The 16529-nt window shown below is 35.2% G+C and overlaps 1 protein-coding gene across 9 annotated transcripts in view; it reads left to right on the forward strand.

The window, feature by feature from the left end:
* Positions 1-16529, forward strand: part of PCDH17 (protocadherin 17) — a 95775-nt gene that overhangs the window by 68570 nt on the left and 10676 nt on the right. For 4 of the 9 annotated variants that reach the window (XM_023621667.2, XM_023621669.2, XM_023621670.2 and 1 more), the window contains exon 4: positions 7623-7706. The exons of the other annotated variants lie outside the window; for them this stretch is intronic. In XM_023621667.2, the coding sequence (XP_023477435.1) occupies positions 7623-7706 (84 nt within the window). The remainder of the gene's footprint in view (positions 1-7622; positions 7707-16529) is intronic. 9 annotated transcript variants of the gene reach the window in all.

Raw genomic sequence — 16529 nt, forward strand, 5'->3', positions numbered from 1 at the left:
TTAAAAACAAGAATACCTTTATGTTTTGCTTTGTGATGCTAAAACGTAGAATCCCAAAATGAATGGCTTTCCTTTGCACGAGGCTCCGTATTCAAACTGACTTGGTATCCACATTGACACCAAGAGCTCGGCAGTATAATATGCAGCCGTAGGGAGCAGCACAGGCAGTCTCTGACTTATAAATGACCCACATATGCAGGGCACTCTCCCTTCCTCACTGTCTTTGCCACATTCTGAACCCCTGCTGCTGACTGTGCCTTCGAAAAGTGAGAAAAGGAAGCTGCTATTAGAAGCAGGCACAGCTAGGGATGCTGACAGGCTGCCACATGACACTGGCCTTTCTGTGCCTCTGCAAAAGTCTCTACGTATGTGTGTGTGCAGGTGCACATGTGTATTTGTGTGTTCTGTCTTATGTTTTCATATCACCAGTTTACTTCTATTAAAATTTCACAAATGAGACAAACTTGTTTTATTAATGTTCCCAAATTTGTAAAGACATGGTCTCTTTGGCCAAGAAGTTTCTTAAAAAGTTCATAAAAGGTGCCTTATTTTTCTTTAAATTTTGAGAGTGGTATGGGTTTATTAAGTCAGATGAGTTTAGATATATTCAATGAGCTTGCTTTTAGGCATAGCATACACCAGATGTGAACAGCTTGGCACGAAGTAAAGTTTTCTTGAAGGAGGAAAAGTCTATAGGTGATTTGGAGGCATAGTGAACTTACAAGGAGAGTAAATTAGCCAAGGGAAAATTGGCCAATTGGGAAAATAAAGGAAGTCTAATAAATTTAGGGATGGGAGAGTGTTAAGTGGATGGAAGAGAAGGAAGGGAGAGCAAAGGAGGTTGGAGTGAAACAAACTCTTATTCCGTATGTCTTCATACAGTCCCTTGTGTCTGGGAAGCAAGGAACTAGCTGTACCTCCTCCACTTCCTATTATCTTTATTGTTCCCTGTTGCTAGGACTTCAAATTAATGTCAGAGTTGATATTCATAGTACTATAGTTCAGCCACTCCATATGTTCAGTAGGTTTTTGTAAACTAAACTATGAATCTCCATGACTTTTACATGTAGTACAATATATTTTGAATTCCCAGAGTCAGTATAATGAATAAACTTTCAGAACATAGCTCATTTGTAATTGTGGAATAAGCTCAGTATTTTTGATTGCATGGAAATGTACTAGTGATGTTTGCTTTCTGTCATAATAAGAATGTTGACTCGTCTTTCTTTTTACTGTCATTGTTACTGTTTTGTTAGAGAAATTTACAGAGAAATTTTCGGATAAGATCTGTTTCTGTCTTAGTTGGATATTTTAATACTCTTCAATACCTGTCCTTTGATTTCAAGACTAAAATGAACGAGAATTCAGCTACCCGGGTTTGTAATCTCTGAAATTTAATCACAACCTGGCCTGCACCTGTCAGTGTGCCATTTTGTTTTGACATCAAAGTCATATGGATTAAATGATTTCCCTCTTCTCTGTAACCATCATCAAGGATAATGTTGATTAGATGGCTTATTGTGGCCTTGTGACTTTTTGGTAGGCATTACACATTACAAAATCTGCTCACTAAAGCAGTATGGTAGTGAGCAGAAATTTTGCAGAAAACCCAAAATGTATGGAGCATTTTTCCTCTTTGATTATAGTTCTGATAATATAAATTAGCTTTTTTTTTTAAAGATTGGCACCTGAGCTAACAACTGTTGCCAATCTTCTTTTTTATTTTTTTTCTGCTTTATCTCCTCAAACCCCCCTGTACATAGTTGTATATCTTAGTTGCAGGTCCTTCTAGTTGTGGTAAATTAGTTTTTAAAATCTAGTTTTACATTATTTTTCTGGGTCAGCCTAATGATTGAGAGCCAAATATCAGGAAAAAATTAATTTAATAGCTGTTCCCTATTGTAAAACCTGGCTCGGTGCTTCAAATCTCTGCTCAGAACCCACTGAAATCTAAGATGTCAGTATGGTACTTAGAAGACACTATTTGAAACAAAGTGACCAGGGGTAATTTGCTATGTTACAATAAAGTATGCATTGATTTTTCGTGTAAAGAAACTGAAATAACATCACGTGGACAATATCACAAAACAGTGAGATATTTTCTTGCATTTGTGTGTGAGATACTGATGTCAGTTTTTACACACTGTTAGATTCAATTACTGTGAGACATATTATATAACATGGAAGGATTGATTCTTAGGCTTTGCACTTGGAAAGGGCACGTGAATACTCACTAACATATATGTATGTCTCTCTCTATATATACACATATATAGAATGTAGCAGGGTTTTTTTTTTTTTTCTTTTCATTCTTAGGTAGTTCCACAACAGACTAGATCTGAGATTTGGCTCAATTTCTTTTTAGATCTATGTGGCATTTGGTCTTCTCCCCTCCCCCCACATTTCTTTTCTTTCATGAAGTAGAGGGCTGCTGTAGACCAAATGCTTGTGTGTCCATCCAAAATTCGTGTGTTGAAACCTGATCCCCAATGTGATGGTATTGGGAGGTGGGGCCTTTGGGAGGTGCTTAGGCCATGAGAGTGGAGCCCTCACGAGTGGGATTAGTTCTCTAATAAAAGAGGCCTCCTTTCACCATGTGAGAACACAGGGTCAAAGCAGCCTTCCGTGAATCAGGAAGCGGGTCCTCTCCAGATGCTGCATCTGCGGGTGCCTTGATCTTGGACTTTTCCCCAGCCTCCAGAACTGTGAGCAATACATTTCTGTTGTTTATAAGCACCCAGTCTATGGTAGTTTGTTACAGAAGCCTAAACAGACTAAAGCGAGTGTCTTACAGAAAAAAAGATGATTTAATATTAATAAATTGGGACATAAAACCCAAGAGAAACACACTGGGCGCGTACTATATTAACTTAAAAAGAAATGTCTTCGCTAATAACGCATGTAACTATTGCTAATGTACAGTATATTTTGGTGAAATTTAGCATTGTATTTCTTAAAGGAAATATATTTCTGCCTTATTTCTTCCATTTAAATAAAAAATGTAGTCAAATGCCTCCCAATAAATACATAAAAATTGAATATTTTAATGTTTATGTATTCATTTTTGAAAGAAGTAGAAAAATTTATTAGTATATGCATTGAGATAATTCTGAGTATATGTGAATTTGAATCACTTTTCCATACTATCCATAGTAAGTTTCCTAAAAACGTGGGTGATTTGAAGCCGTATTCACAAATAGGGAGATATGTTTTTTACTTACAAAGGACTATCTCTTTTTTTATTTTAATCCAAATACTCATGCACATATGCGTGCATACCTACAGTCATACATTTTATTTAATAGTCCTCTAATAGACATGGAGATTTTAAGTAAAAGTTGCTGCGCAGATGGTACCAAAAACGTGATTAGTATACATAAAAATCAAGTCATATGAACTGAAAAGAGAAGCCTTAGAAATCTTAGAAAATAAAGCACAAAGAACTATTCATTTTCAGGCATTTTAAGGAAATATTCAATTTCAAAGTATTTGGTAAGATGTGGAACAATCTTACACACGCATATGCACACACACACCTTTTTCCTGGCTGATTTCACTTCAGTCTTATACTCAGCGGCATCAATGTTACTGGCATATGTACTTATCTCTTATGCCAAATTTAGTTTATTTATGAACCATCCTATAGAAGACAACATTTTAATTTAGTTATATCAATCAATCTTGTTTTACTTTTCTAGACTCTACTTTTTAATTGGCCCCGTTGTCATTCTCAACAGCCATTTTTTTGTATTCTGGGTATCTATATTTTTAAAGTCTTTCTTGACAGTCTGTATTAGTTTCCTAGGGCTACTGTAACAAGATAGAACTCACCGGGGGGCTTAAAACAGAAGAAATTTGTTGTCTCACAGTTCTGGAGACTAGAAGTCCAAAATGAAGGTATCGGCAGGGCCCTGCTCTCTCACAGCTCTAGGAAAGAATCCTTCCTCACCTCTTCCTAGCTTCTGGAGGTTGCCAGCAATCCCAGACACATCACTCTCATCTCTGCTCCAAGGTCACATGGTGTTCTCTTGAATGACTCTCCCTGTGTCTCTTGTTTCTCTTCTTATAAGGACACCAGTCATGGGATTAGGACCCATCCTAATATTAGCTTAACTGGCTTCATCCTAAATAATTAAATCTGCAGACTCTATTTCTGTTGTCATATTCTGATTTTCTGGGTGAACAAATTTTGGGGGGACACTATTCAACTTAGTCTACCCTCTGGCCCCCTCTAAATTCACAGTTGTCCCATTTATAAAATCCATTCATCCCCTCCCAACATCATCCAAATGTCTTAACCTTTTCCAACATGAACTCTAAGTTCCAAATCTCGTCTAAATACTAACTCAGAAAGTCCCAAATCTCAGCATCAGCACCAGGTGTGGGTGAGACTCTGGGTATGGTCCATCCAGGGGCACCATTCCTTTCCTTTCACAGGCCTATCAAACTAGAAAATAAATTACCTGCTTCCAAAATACAATGGTGGAAAAGGCATAGGATGGACATTTCATTCTGAAAGGGAGAAAATGGAAGGAACGAAGAGGTTACTAGTCTAAAGGAAGTTGGTAATGCAGCAGGGCAAATTCCACTAAGTTTCAAGGCCTGAAAATAATCCTCTGTGTCTTAATGCTCTGCCTTTAAGTCCTCTTGACCCTCTGGGGAAGTCTCCCATTCTTCTGGGTCCCTGTATCTGTGACTGTACCCTTGGAGTCATTTTCCCTTCATTTGTCCCCTTTCTTGTCTCTTTCAGTCCAAGTTGACAGTGGTTCTGCTAGCGTAAAATTCTCAGAAACTTTGTCTTCTGTGGCTGCTGAGGGGATCCATACCATTAGACAAGACTGTCCTCCACAGATCCATCCTCAATAACCACTTCTCCAATCCTGACTTGTCTTGAGATGATTGATTGGATCCATAAATCACATGGCTAATCTCTACAGCAAATGACTGTCCAGCCACACTCTTATCTGTGTTTCCAGAGCATACTAATTGGATAGGCAGAAAACTTTCCAAATCAACCTAGTTCTTTTTTGCTTAAAAGTTCATTCCTTAATTAATCTCTTTCCTCTCATGTTTTACTATAACTGGCAAAGAGAAACCAGGCCACACCTACCACACTTTGCTTGGAACTCTCTTCAGCTAAATATCCAAGTTTATTGCTTAAAAGTTCTACTTTCCACACAACACTTTGGCCAAGTTTTCTGCCACTTTATAATAATGATTCTTTCCAGTGTCCAGTAACATTTCCATCTGAGGCCTCATGAGAAACACCTTTACCATTTACTTCTACCCACCTTCTATTCATGATGATATAACCATATATGTATCCTCTAAGATGATAGAAGCTTTCTCTACAGCTCTCCTCACTTCTTTCTGAACCCTCATCAGAATCACCTTTCATGTTCATATTTCTTCCAGTAGTCTCCTCATGGCAATCTAGGCTTTTTTTAATCAAGTGTCTCAAAACTCTTCCAGTTTCTACTCATTACCCAATTCCAACGTCACTTCCACATTTTTAAGTATTTGTTACAGCAGCACATTACTTCCTGGTTCCAAAATCAGTATTGGCTTCCTAGGGCTGCCATAACAGAATGCCATAAACTAAGTGGCTTAAAAATAACAGAAATTTATTCTCTTGCAGTTCTGGAGGCTAGAAGTCCAAAACCAAGGTATGGGCAGGGCCATGCTCTCTGATGGCTCTAGGGGAAGATTCATTCTTGCTTCTGGCTAGCTTCTGGTAATTCCCAGCAATCCTAGACACAACACTCCAATCTCTCATTCCATCTTCACATGGCTTTCTTTCTGTGCGACTGTCTGTGTCTCAGTTTTCTCTTCCTATAAGGGCATCAGAATTTGGATTAGGGACCACTCTAATCCAGTATGACCTCATCTTAAGTAATTACATTTGCAAGGACCCTATTTCCAAATAAGGTCCTATTTGATGTTCCGGGTGGACATGAATATTGAGGGGACAGTATCCAACCTAGTGCACAGCGTATATCTGTTCTTTCTTCTTTGGATGAGGTATATTTTTCTGAATAAAGGCGTTCTATACCTGGTGTGACTCTGATTATATTATTTAAAAAATATATGACATATTTTCAATATGTCTAAAATATGTCACGTACTGTTTACTGAGTTTGGATTATTATCAAGTGAATGTAAAGTGCCTTTTATGTGTAAAATGGTCAGTGAATAAAAAAAAGTACGATATCTAGTGGCACTGAAAATTTAAGAAAATTATGTCAAATGCAAAAAAGGCAAATGAATCTGTTAACAAAATAAGAACAAATGAAGGTTGTAGACTATAAACTTTTCTTCATATGTCTTTGGCAAGCAGTAGATTGTCTCTTCAGAATTTTAAATTGAACATAATAACAAGATGACTTACAGATTAATTATTTTCCTTCCCCTAAACAAATATTCTGTATATTCTGTATTCCCTTTACTGTGTTAAATATCACAATAGGCATCATTTAAACATGTGCATGAGGCAGACTTATTTTCAGGTGTTTCCATCTGTTGTAGGAAGGTACTTTAAGAATAGGAAAGAAACATACACAAATTAAACACGAAGCCAGGGGAAAAAAGAAAAAAAATGAAAGAAACATCTGGAGGGCAACAGTGTGGAAAAAAATGTTTGAGCTGCCTGTTATTAACTACTCAACCCGTTTTACATTGGAATCCTGCATAATTACATTCCAGGGGAGGGGCAAACAACAGATGTTGAATAAAGATGGAAAATAAGAAAATGAGACTATTTAAAAATTAAAGCTACTTTTGCTCACTGACAGGTATATTTTTCGCACGACTTTCAGACAATCGATTTCTTATATTCACTGTACATTTCAATAACATTAATACAAACAAAATCCTCCCTTTTGTGTAGTCTAAGAAATTGATCAATTATACACATCCATAGTATCCCTAAATTAGTAGTTCATAAAAAGGAAAACAAAAACAAAAAGGACAGCATTTTCTTAATTTCATATTACATAAATGTTTCACATCAGATGAAAAAAAGAGTAGAAATTGTTACAGAAATATATATATGTATTTTTCTCATTACTAAAGTCAATGCGCTTTTAAAAATTGAAGGTTTCTAGATGACTGAGTAAAGAGCTAAATTACAACTATTGTGCTGTTTCAAGTTCCAGACAATACACATTGCGTAACTAACGTTAAGATGCAGTAAAAATTTTTGTTAAAACCTTGCCCTCTAGGGATATTAAAAAAATAGACAGTTTGCAAGTTTAATCTTGGTGGCCTGCTTGTTCACATCTTCTACCTACTCACTATTGCAGAAAAGTATCTATTTTATTTAGGTTAAGTAAATCCACCGTTATCACGAGAGTATTTTTCCCATTGACCCAGGCATTCATATAGTAACTTTGCTCTGTTCTATCTCAGCTAAACTGAAGTACTCCAAAAAATAATTTTCTTCCAATAAGACTAAGTCTTATGTATCTGGGGAAATACCAATGACCGTATCTTCTAGGGACTTGTCAATCCAAGTAATTTTAGGCTTAACTTTGAAATCAATAGAGAAGGATTCTTGATTCAATTGGCCCTTTTTACCCACTTGCTTTTTCTATTTGTTAACTAAAAATATTTTATTTTTCAAGCATTCCCGACTTTGCTTTCCTTTGCTATCCTCACCCTACACACCATCACAAGTAGACTTCAGGCTGTTGATCAGCTTCCTCCAGGTGAGCAATTTCTTCATCTGCTAGCTTTCTTCTCTGTGATCCGAATTTTACTTGTTAGATGATGGCACTCATAAGACTATACACACATAAATGTTATATAGTATATATACATATACATACATACATCTATATGTGCGGAACTTGTAGGCTTTATTTATTTCAAGGAAAATAGCATAGTAAATAAGTAACTTATCCTATTATATCTGCATTGGTACTATTAGCATTTCAGGAAAAGTTGTGTAGTGTTAAGGGCTGAAAAGAGAATCTAAATATTTATTTATAGCAGAATTTTTCATATTTATTATTCTTAGGTAAGTTTAAGTGGTCCAAATCTGAACTATTTAATATAAAAAATCTAGCACTTACACTAATTTCACTTTGGAGATAATATAGAAAATGTGAAGGAAGAAACTGATGGACTAAAAGTGGGCTGGTACAGAAAAAAGGACTGATTCTTTTCCTTGGATGTTAGTTGTGGGTGCAGTGTAAGCTGCTTCAATGTTACAACCTGAAGAACTGTGTTTCCCCTGAGAAACCGGATCCCCAAATTCTTCTTTCTTTTTGAACAGGCAATTACACTCCATATTAGATAAGTGTTATTTTGTGGAAATATATTAAAGGTTTCTTTACACATTACTTTGTGCAATCTTTACATATCTCCCTAATATAGATTCTTAAAGGCAGAGCAGAGCCAAATTCATATAAATTACAACAGCTAGTGAAGCTCAATGTTAAAATCCCCTGAACTTGATAAATTTTGCCCGCATATTTTAATCTCTATGTATGCTCTAAGTATGTGACTCAGATAATCTGGGAAAACACATTAAAATTGGAAATAACGGAACAGATTATGTGAAAAGCAGGAAGGAGAATCTGTCCCAGGTGAAATTTTAGCTCATTACATTATGTTTTTCTACGTTCGGATTACATATAGTCCAAGTCTTTGAGTCATTTGAATGCTTTTGAGAGATTTGATTGGTTTCTGAGTAATTTAATCTCTGGTTTCTGAGTAGTCTAATCTCTACATAAGGGAAATAAACCAGGGGAGAAAATTATTGTATCAGGTTGTTGCTGTGCTTGAAAAATATACATGTGTGTTATAGCAATCTAACAGTCACTGTTATATTTATTTGTATTGCTTTATTCATGCTAGAGAAAGAGAAGAGGTTGCATTATTTTCTGTATGGAAATGAATGGAAATTGTAAATGCAGAAAATGCGAGCAAAGGCCTTAAATAAATGGCATTAGAGTTAGGAAAGTTAGACTCTTCCCTCATTTTAGTGGGTGAAATAGGAAGTTTGAAAGCACGTCTGCGTGCATACACACACACACGCACACACACACACATTTATCTAAAATATTCCTGTTTACCCTTAAATACTTGTGATTTCACAATCATTATAGTATAAAGAATTGAGAATGAGAGTTTTGTTTTTCAATTCTGTAAAAGTTAAATTCAAGGATCACATTTATACCAATAAAGCATTTTAGCTTTCAGAATGTAAATTTCTATACATTATTTTATGTGTTCTTAAAAATCTCTCTTGGTCTGCCATCCATTTTCCGCTCATGTGCACGCGCACGCTAGCTGGTGGGTGCACATGTGTGTGCTTTTACACACCTGTGCTTGACCATGGCCGTCTAACAAGCTGAAACACAGAGCAATCCGCGAGCTGTGATTGAGCACCGGGAAAACCAGAAGCTGTCGTTAGGTGGATCAGGCCTTTATTGTTACATTTACTAAATGGTTCTAGAAGATTTTCGCCCTTAGGCAAGCCTCCTTCCATTCATTTCTATCTGGAATAGGAATGTGATTTTTTATCATGTGTACAAAGGGTGCATATGTAAGGATATGCACGCCTGCTTTTTAATTGTACTTTTTGGTTGATAGTTTTATCTGACAGGTTTGATGTTATCATTTCAAAACTTATATTTTCTTCACTTAAAGTATCAAGATGGTGAAGCTTGTGAATATTTTCCATTGATGTATATGCTACAATAAAACTCTTGAATTTAGAACTCAGTTATTGGGGCTTACTAAATATAATCTTTTTCTATTTTTGTACATATATATTTCTTTGACTATTATACTAGAATTATTATATGTAATATAATAAGTTTATTTGTATGTTAGAAAAAAGTAACTGTATCTTTTTCTTTTTGTTTAAACCACTATCTCCCAAATATATGATTCACAAAGATACAACACTTATCTTTCTGGGTAATATGTAAATCAATGAGTTATATATGTTAGACTGTATACTTTTTAAATAAATGCCTAATCTCACAACACATCATTTATATCTGGTATTTTAGGCAAAATTATGTGCAAATACATATGTTTTTAATAATAAAGCAACCATATCCAATAGATAAGACAGTTCTCTTTCCCAAGTACTCTTAACTTAATAATTTTTCCATTTTGCAATAATGGTTACCACAAGGACAATATTTACAGTAATAACTAGCTGGATAATTTTCTCTTGTGGTCATGTATGTTTTTATCAATTCAATGAATAAACATTAAAGTAAACATTTTATTTGAAATTTGTCAAATTAAATAGTTAATTTCCATTCCATTTCTGGGTGGAACATGTATTTTAAAACTGGATAATTTTAAAGACTTTTTTTTTCCTTTTTCTCCCCAAAGCTCCCCGGTACATAGGTGTATATTCTTCTTTGTGGGTCCTTCTAGCTGTGGCATGTGGGACGCTGCCTCAACGTGGTTTGATGAGCAGTGCCATGTCCGCGCCCAGGATTCGAACCAACGAAACACTGGGCTGCCTGCAGTGGAGCGTGCAAACTTAACCACTCGGCCACGGGGCCAGCCCCAAAACTGAATAATTTTAGATCAAGGAAAAAAAACTTGTCTGAATCTAAAAAATTAGATGTTATCTAAAAATTTAAGGTTAAAGAGACACTTTCTCAAATTCAAGTTGTTCTCTCCTTTGAGAAGACTCTTTGTGATCCCAAATATGTGCCCAGTAGCAGGTTCCACATTCTGTAATTGACTTAAGTAATCACAACATTCTAAAGGAATTTTAGGATTCAGTTATGCTACTATTTTCTGAAAGATTACAAAGAGATTTGCTGTAAAAGAAAGTGTACAAATTTGACTAGTTGTTAGAATTTAAGTTTATTTTTTCTTTAATGACAGAATTGCCTAAAGAATTTATTGGAAACAGATTATGGAGGACTTTGAACACCAAACTGAGTAGTTCAGATTATAACCTTTTTCAGTAATGACCCTCTAAATTGTCAGGCAGTTCCTCAAAAATAGCTTAGCCAGTACAAAGGATTGCTTCCTTCTAAGATCGAGCAGACATGTTTTTAAAGGGAAAAACTCAAATGTAGCATGCTTGAATTAAAAAAAGACTGTCTCAGTGAATTCTCCCTGTGATGTCAATATGAATTTCTTTTTAGATTAGATTTAGATTACAAGTCTGAAAATAAGACAAATTCTCATATATTTATATTTATTTTTCTGTTATTATTACTCATGGGGAATATGTTTCACTTTTATGATCTGTTCCTTGCTCCAGGTATAGCTGGTTATCAATTAAATCACAGAAAGTACTCTCCAAGATAAGAAAGTATTTAAAACACTACTGTAGACACCTTTTGATGTATATAAGGCATTATGTATGGAAAGATTTTCATAGCCTTTAAAACCACATTTTTATCTTTGCTCTGATTCAAGGATAGCCTTCTCCAATAGCATTTTGGCCTTCAATTTGACTACAAACCAGAATGATTCAGAGGGCCTCATCCCCTATCTTTCTGTATGTGAGTTTACTGACCTCTTTTCCCAATTTATTCATTGCTTCAGTGTGTTTTAATGATTACAAAATATTAAAGCTGTTACTAGAAAAATGGCTTGCCATTGCCAGTAAAATCCATTATAAGAAACACTTCTGTACATTTACTCTAGAACATGGATATTGAGTGTATTGATTTTGCTTAAAATTTTGTTCTTGCGATGACCCAATCATACAAGATAAAAAACATCAGCTTCCAATAAACTTACAGCTCACTAAATGGTAGAAGAACAGAATGGTTTTAGAGAAGTAATTCCAAGAACAGATTTTCTTTAAAATGTCAATTATCTTTCCTTTCTTACTCTTTATATATTTTTAAATTATCTATAATAGTAGACTAATAGTAGCAATAATAGTGATGGTATTAGCAGCTGGGTGATAGGAGATGTTGCTTTAGTAAGATCAAGGCCAAAATGTTTTGGTTCAAAGGGCCTGTATTTTGTTCTAAAGTTACATTCGGGATACCGTCAATTTTAATAGTTCTCTCAGAGACTTCATTTCACAGGAAACAATTTTGGTGAAAATATATACTTATTGTAATTCATGTGTGTGCATGCATGCACATTGAGGATATTTAGTTTCAGTTAATTTTTTAATTTTTATAATATAAATAATTTTTGTAGAAATCCTTTATGGAGAAGGATAGTTTCAAATATATTCACCACTGCTTTAAATCTTAAAAGAAAACATCTTTTGTATTACTTTTTTCTTTAAAAACATCATATTTTTAAAAATACTGATCTAAGCAAGGCACCCATCTGTTCTTTTGGAACCGTGTCCATCTAATTTCAGGTAACTTAATTGAAACTTTAGCTCTATCTCTAGAGTAGAGTTCTATGAATTTAATGAATAGCTTTTGGAGACTAGAATGTCATTAAAAACATAAAAATATTAAAATCTTTCATAAAAATCTATCTTCTGGGACTCCCAAATCCTATTGACAGGCATGATTACTAAATAATAAGCAGGAGAGGATTAGTTGCATCTGAATTAACTCTGTTTTCTGAGAATGCTAAAAATGACACCCGATTCTGTTTACTTGTCTCTAGCAATTGAACACAAACAAGTGCTAGAAACAAGATGAACAGCAGGATTTAAACTAGTAAATAGATATATATCCTAGTAGACATCAGATAGCAGGCAGGAGAGGAAAACACTAATAAGACTATCTTGCTTGCTTCTTACAAGGAGTTTGGCTTAATAGGCATGTTTTCATTGACCTTTCTTACAGGATTACCACTTTGCTAGGAGGATGACTTCAATTTTCTATGTATTCATCCATGTCATCAAAAAATGGTGTTATTATCAGAGATGAGGTTAGCTTACAAAGGTAATAAAAGCATGAGGAAAACATCCTCTCTAAAGATGAAGAAGAGTAGCATATTTAAATAGTCTTGGGTCTGAAATTCACAGTATTATTTAAGTTGTTAGAATTTTAAATTTGTCCTTGTAAACCAAACAGCTTTTACTAACTATTGCATGCCACAGCATAGGTTTCTCACTGCATATAAATCAGGTTCCTTTAGAAGCTGTATTAACCCTTTGAAGACTCTAAAATTACAAGGGCTTATTAGTTACTTCACATTTTGATGATAGCTGTTAAAGTGTAAGACACAGAGGGAACCAACTTAACACAAAAGTGAAACTGGCACATTTGAATGCCATAGAATCAAAAGAGGACAAAAGGAGAAACCTAGGAGAGAAGAAAGAGACTTGTAGATGCTGAGATGTAGGTTTTCAGGATACTCACTGTTTTCCATAATTTAAAATTATAAAGAGGTGATTATTTAAATATAAGCTATAATTTCAGTAACAGAGTCACTGGTTTAAAAAATTCCCTAGGGGAATATATTCTGACCTCCATGTTTCAGTGGATGTCTGTCAGACAGGATTTACTTATCTTATTTAAAATCGTACCCTCAATAATAAATAGAGAACTTTGGATTTTTATATAAACATGATATTTAACAGACAGATCTGATGTTACTTTAAAGTCTGTGTATCTCATAGCAAAAGAGAACTATTAGGAATAACTTTGTTTAGGTCCTGCGATCATTCTGAAAACTGACATTAAAGCCTGAAAAAGGAATGGTTTTGGTTTGAGTAATTTGTGAGGCATAGTCGCTCCTATTATAGATTACCAATAATATTTGATACCTTTTAAATTTAATCTTTCTTTACGTCAGTGACAGCATTCTGTTCAAATTCAGAAGTGTGAGTATTGTGTTCTGTGTACTGAAGGAACAGAACATGAAAGAATACACCATGGTATCGATATCTTGATCCTCAAAGAATATAAGGATCTCAATGAGGCAAACAGTTAAAAGACAATAAGAATTAGCCAGCAAGGCTAGGATATATAATTCAATGGGAAAATGGTGGTATTATCTTGATCCAAAATAGAAATGCTTGTTTGGGAGAAAATTTTCAGGAATTTTCTTTCATTATTTATTCTTGAATATCCAGAATCAAATTTGAAAGGTTTCTGAGATTCCACATTTACCTTATCTGTGGCCATTCTCCTTGTCTTGTGGGAGTATTTATTACCTCTCTCCTAGATATCTATAAAGATCTTCTTTCTTCCAAACTTTCTCTTTTCTGATCTTCTAAAGAAATCCTTTAATCTTTCAAGTATGTGATCATATGCAGTCTTATGATTGGTTATTAATAATAACAAATTAGAGAAAGAGGGAAGAGAGATAAAGTAGATGTAGCAAGAAATATTTTTCTAATGCAGAGTTATAAAATGCAGGGTTTACACAGTTCATATCAAATACCAGTTGAATCATCATACATTTCTCTAGGTTTGGAGTGAGATGAGATGCAAGCAGAGTACCATTGCTTTGGGGTCTGAATGACTATGCCATTGAATCATGCCAAAGCCTATTGTGCTCTGATGGAGATAGCCTGGTTAGAGCCAAAATTCTAGATATCTGTTTCCACAAATGATGCTGACTTGAATAGTACTTGCCCTGTGCCCCCATGTTCATACATGTCATCCAATACTTTTGCAATAAAGCACCTAAATATTTCAAGAATCTTCTGAGACATACAATAAACTGCTCAAATACCTATATTAGTGCTCTATTGCCTGCTACATTAAATTTGGTCTTTTATTAGGAGCTTTTCCATTCATTCTCTTTTAAAACCTAGCCAATTTCCTCTACATAATTGTTTTACTTTTTGGCATTGCAACATACATCCTTTGACTTTTAAAGCTGGGCTCTTACTACTCTGTGAAATGAACGCTCCTGTGTGGTGATTGTTTCATTTTTTAATCTCTTCACCAGGATCTCCTTCTCCTTGCTCTCCAGTATCTGTTGAAACCCTGATCAACCTTTGAATTGCACATTAAGCACCACCCTTGTACAGAGCCCTTCACAGTATTACAGTCTACACTTTTCGCTCTGTATCTGTTGCTTGACATTCATATGACATGATTCAAAATGTAATTGATTAACATCATTTCCCCTATGATGATTTCAAATCTAGTGTCTAGTTTCCAATCAAGGTGTAAAGTCCTTGGTGAGGAGATGTAGTCTTCCAGACTGGAGAATTTTAGAGGCAGATAGACATAGGTTGATTTACCACAAACCTTTACTTGACATAACACCTGTTCTACAACATTTTATTCCAGATTCCTTTGCTGGAAAACTTCCAATGCCTAGGCACGAAGTTGATGTTTAACTCATTCTTACCTTATGAATGATTGAGTATAAATCCTTTAAACTAACTGCTAAACTACACACATCTATGCATCTAATGCACCCACTGAATTTGAGCTGTCTTTACTCTGGTGGGACATTTGAGTTGTATTTTTTTTCTTGAAAGGTTCTGTTAGAGTTTTTTTCTCACACTCACACAAAAAATACAAACCCTGTTCCATTAGTATATTATCAAGCTACAGAGCCGGCTCTCCTCAGGGTACCTGTTAAGAAAGAGATGGTCCTATTTATCTGTGCCTTCACTTCCAAGCATCTGCTGCTGCCCCAGGGGATGACTGTGCCTACAGTACAGAATTGGGGCAGGGAGTCAGCTAAATTTTGAATGTTCATCTCAGAGCAGTGTGCCATGGGACACAGTTATATCTGTGCCATAGATTCCTAATGCATGGTTTAGATTTTCATTTTTTTATGCTCCTGGTACTTCCATATCAAATTTCTTCATATCCTTTTGCTTCCATTCTTTAACATGAGTTTCCATTTAATTTAAGTTTTCTTCATGCCAGAGCATTACGTTCTTTAACATGAATTTCCATTTAAGTTTTCTTCATTTCAGAGCATTCTCTACGTGTTTCTAACATATATGCCAGAAAGTTCACTCTGGTAGACATGCTAGTATGTCCAAAGGGTCACAACCACTTAAAACCATCACTGAAGGTGTGCCGGTGCACTGAATGGTAAGTGCAGATGCTCCAAGCACTCTAGATACCCAGCTGCAATTGGATTCAGTTGAAAACGATACAGGCCAGTGGTTTCTGGTGTCTGAATGCAGCTGTGGCAATACACGCAGAAGCATTGTGCGATGCAGGTGCATAGTACAAGACCGGTACTTCAAAGCTGTCACGGTTTGACTATTTGACAATATTGTAATAACTTCCCTTCAAACTATGCTCTCTGCCTATCAAAAGCAGATAGGATGGCATTTCGCAATGGAGGTAAAATCTGGAAAACAGATTGGCAGTGCATCCACTTAAAAATACACACATTTCTGTCATAGTAGTTTTATTATGTGAACTACGTTTCTAAATTCTGATTCTTATGCCAATTATTAGGAAATAATTTAAGTTCCTGGAGTTCTATACTTAGTGTTTTATCATTATATCACTATGTGAATGGGCATCCTCCTGAAATGAGCAAATGAGCATATGGTAACCAGATACATGATCCGCCTTACACTGAAAAATAAAAGAAGCAAAAACACATTTCACATCTGTGTATGTGTATATCAGTTACTTGACTAGTAAACTAACATAGATCCCCGTGCACAGTTAAGAAACATGGGA

The sequence above is a fragment of the Equus caballus genome, chromosome 17 (genome assembly GCF_041296265.1).
Source record: "Equus caballus isolate H_3958 breed thoroughbred chromosome 17, TB-T2T, whole genome shotgun sequence".
Classification (NCBI taxonomy): Eukaryota; Metazoa; Chordata; class Mammalia; order Perissodactyla; family Equidae; genus Equus; species Equus caballus.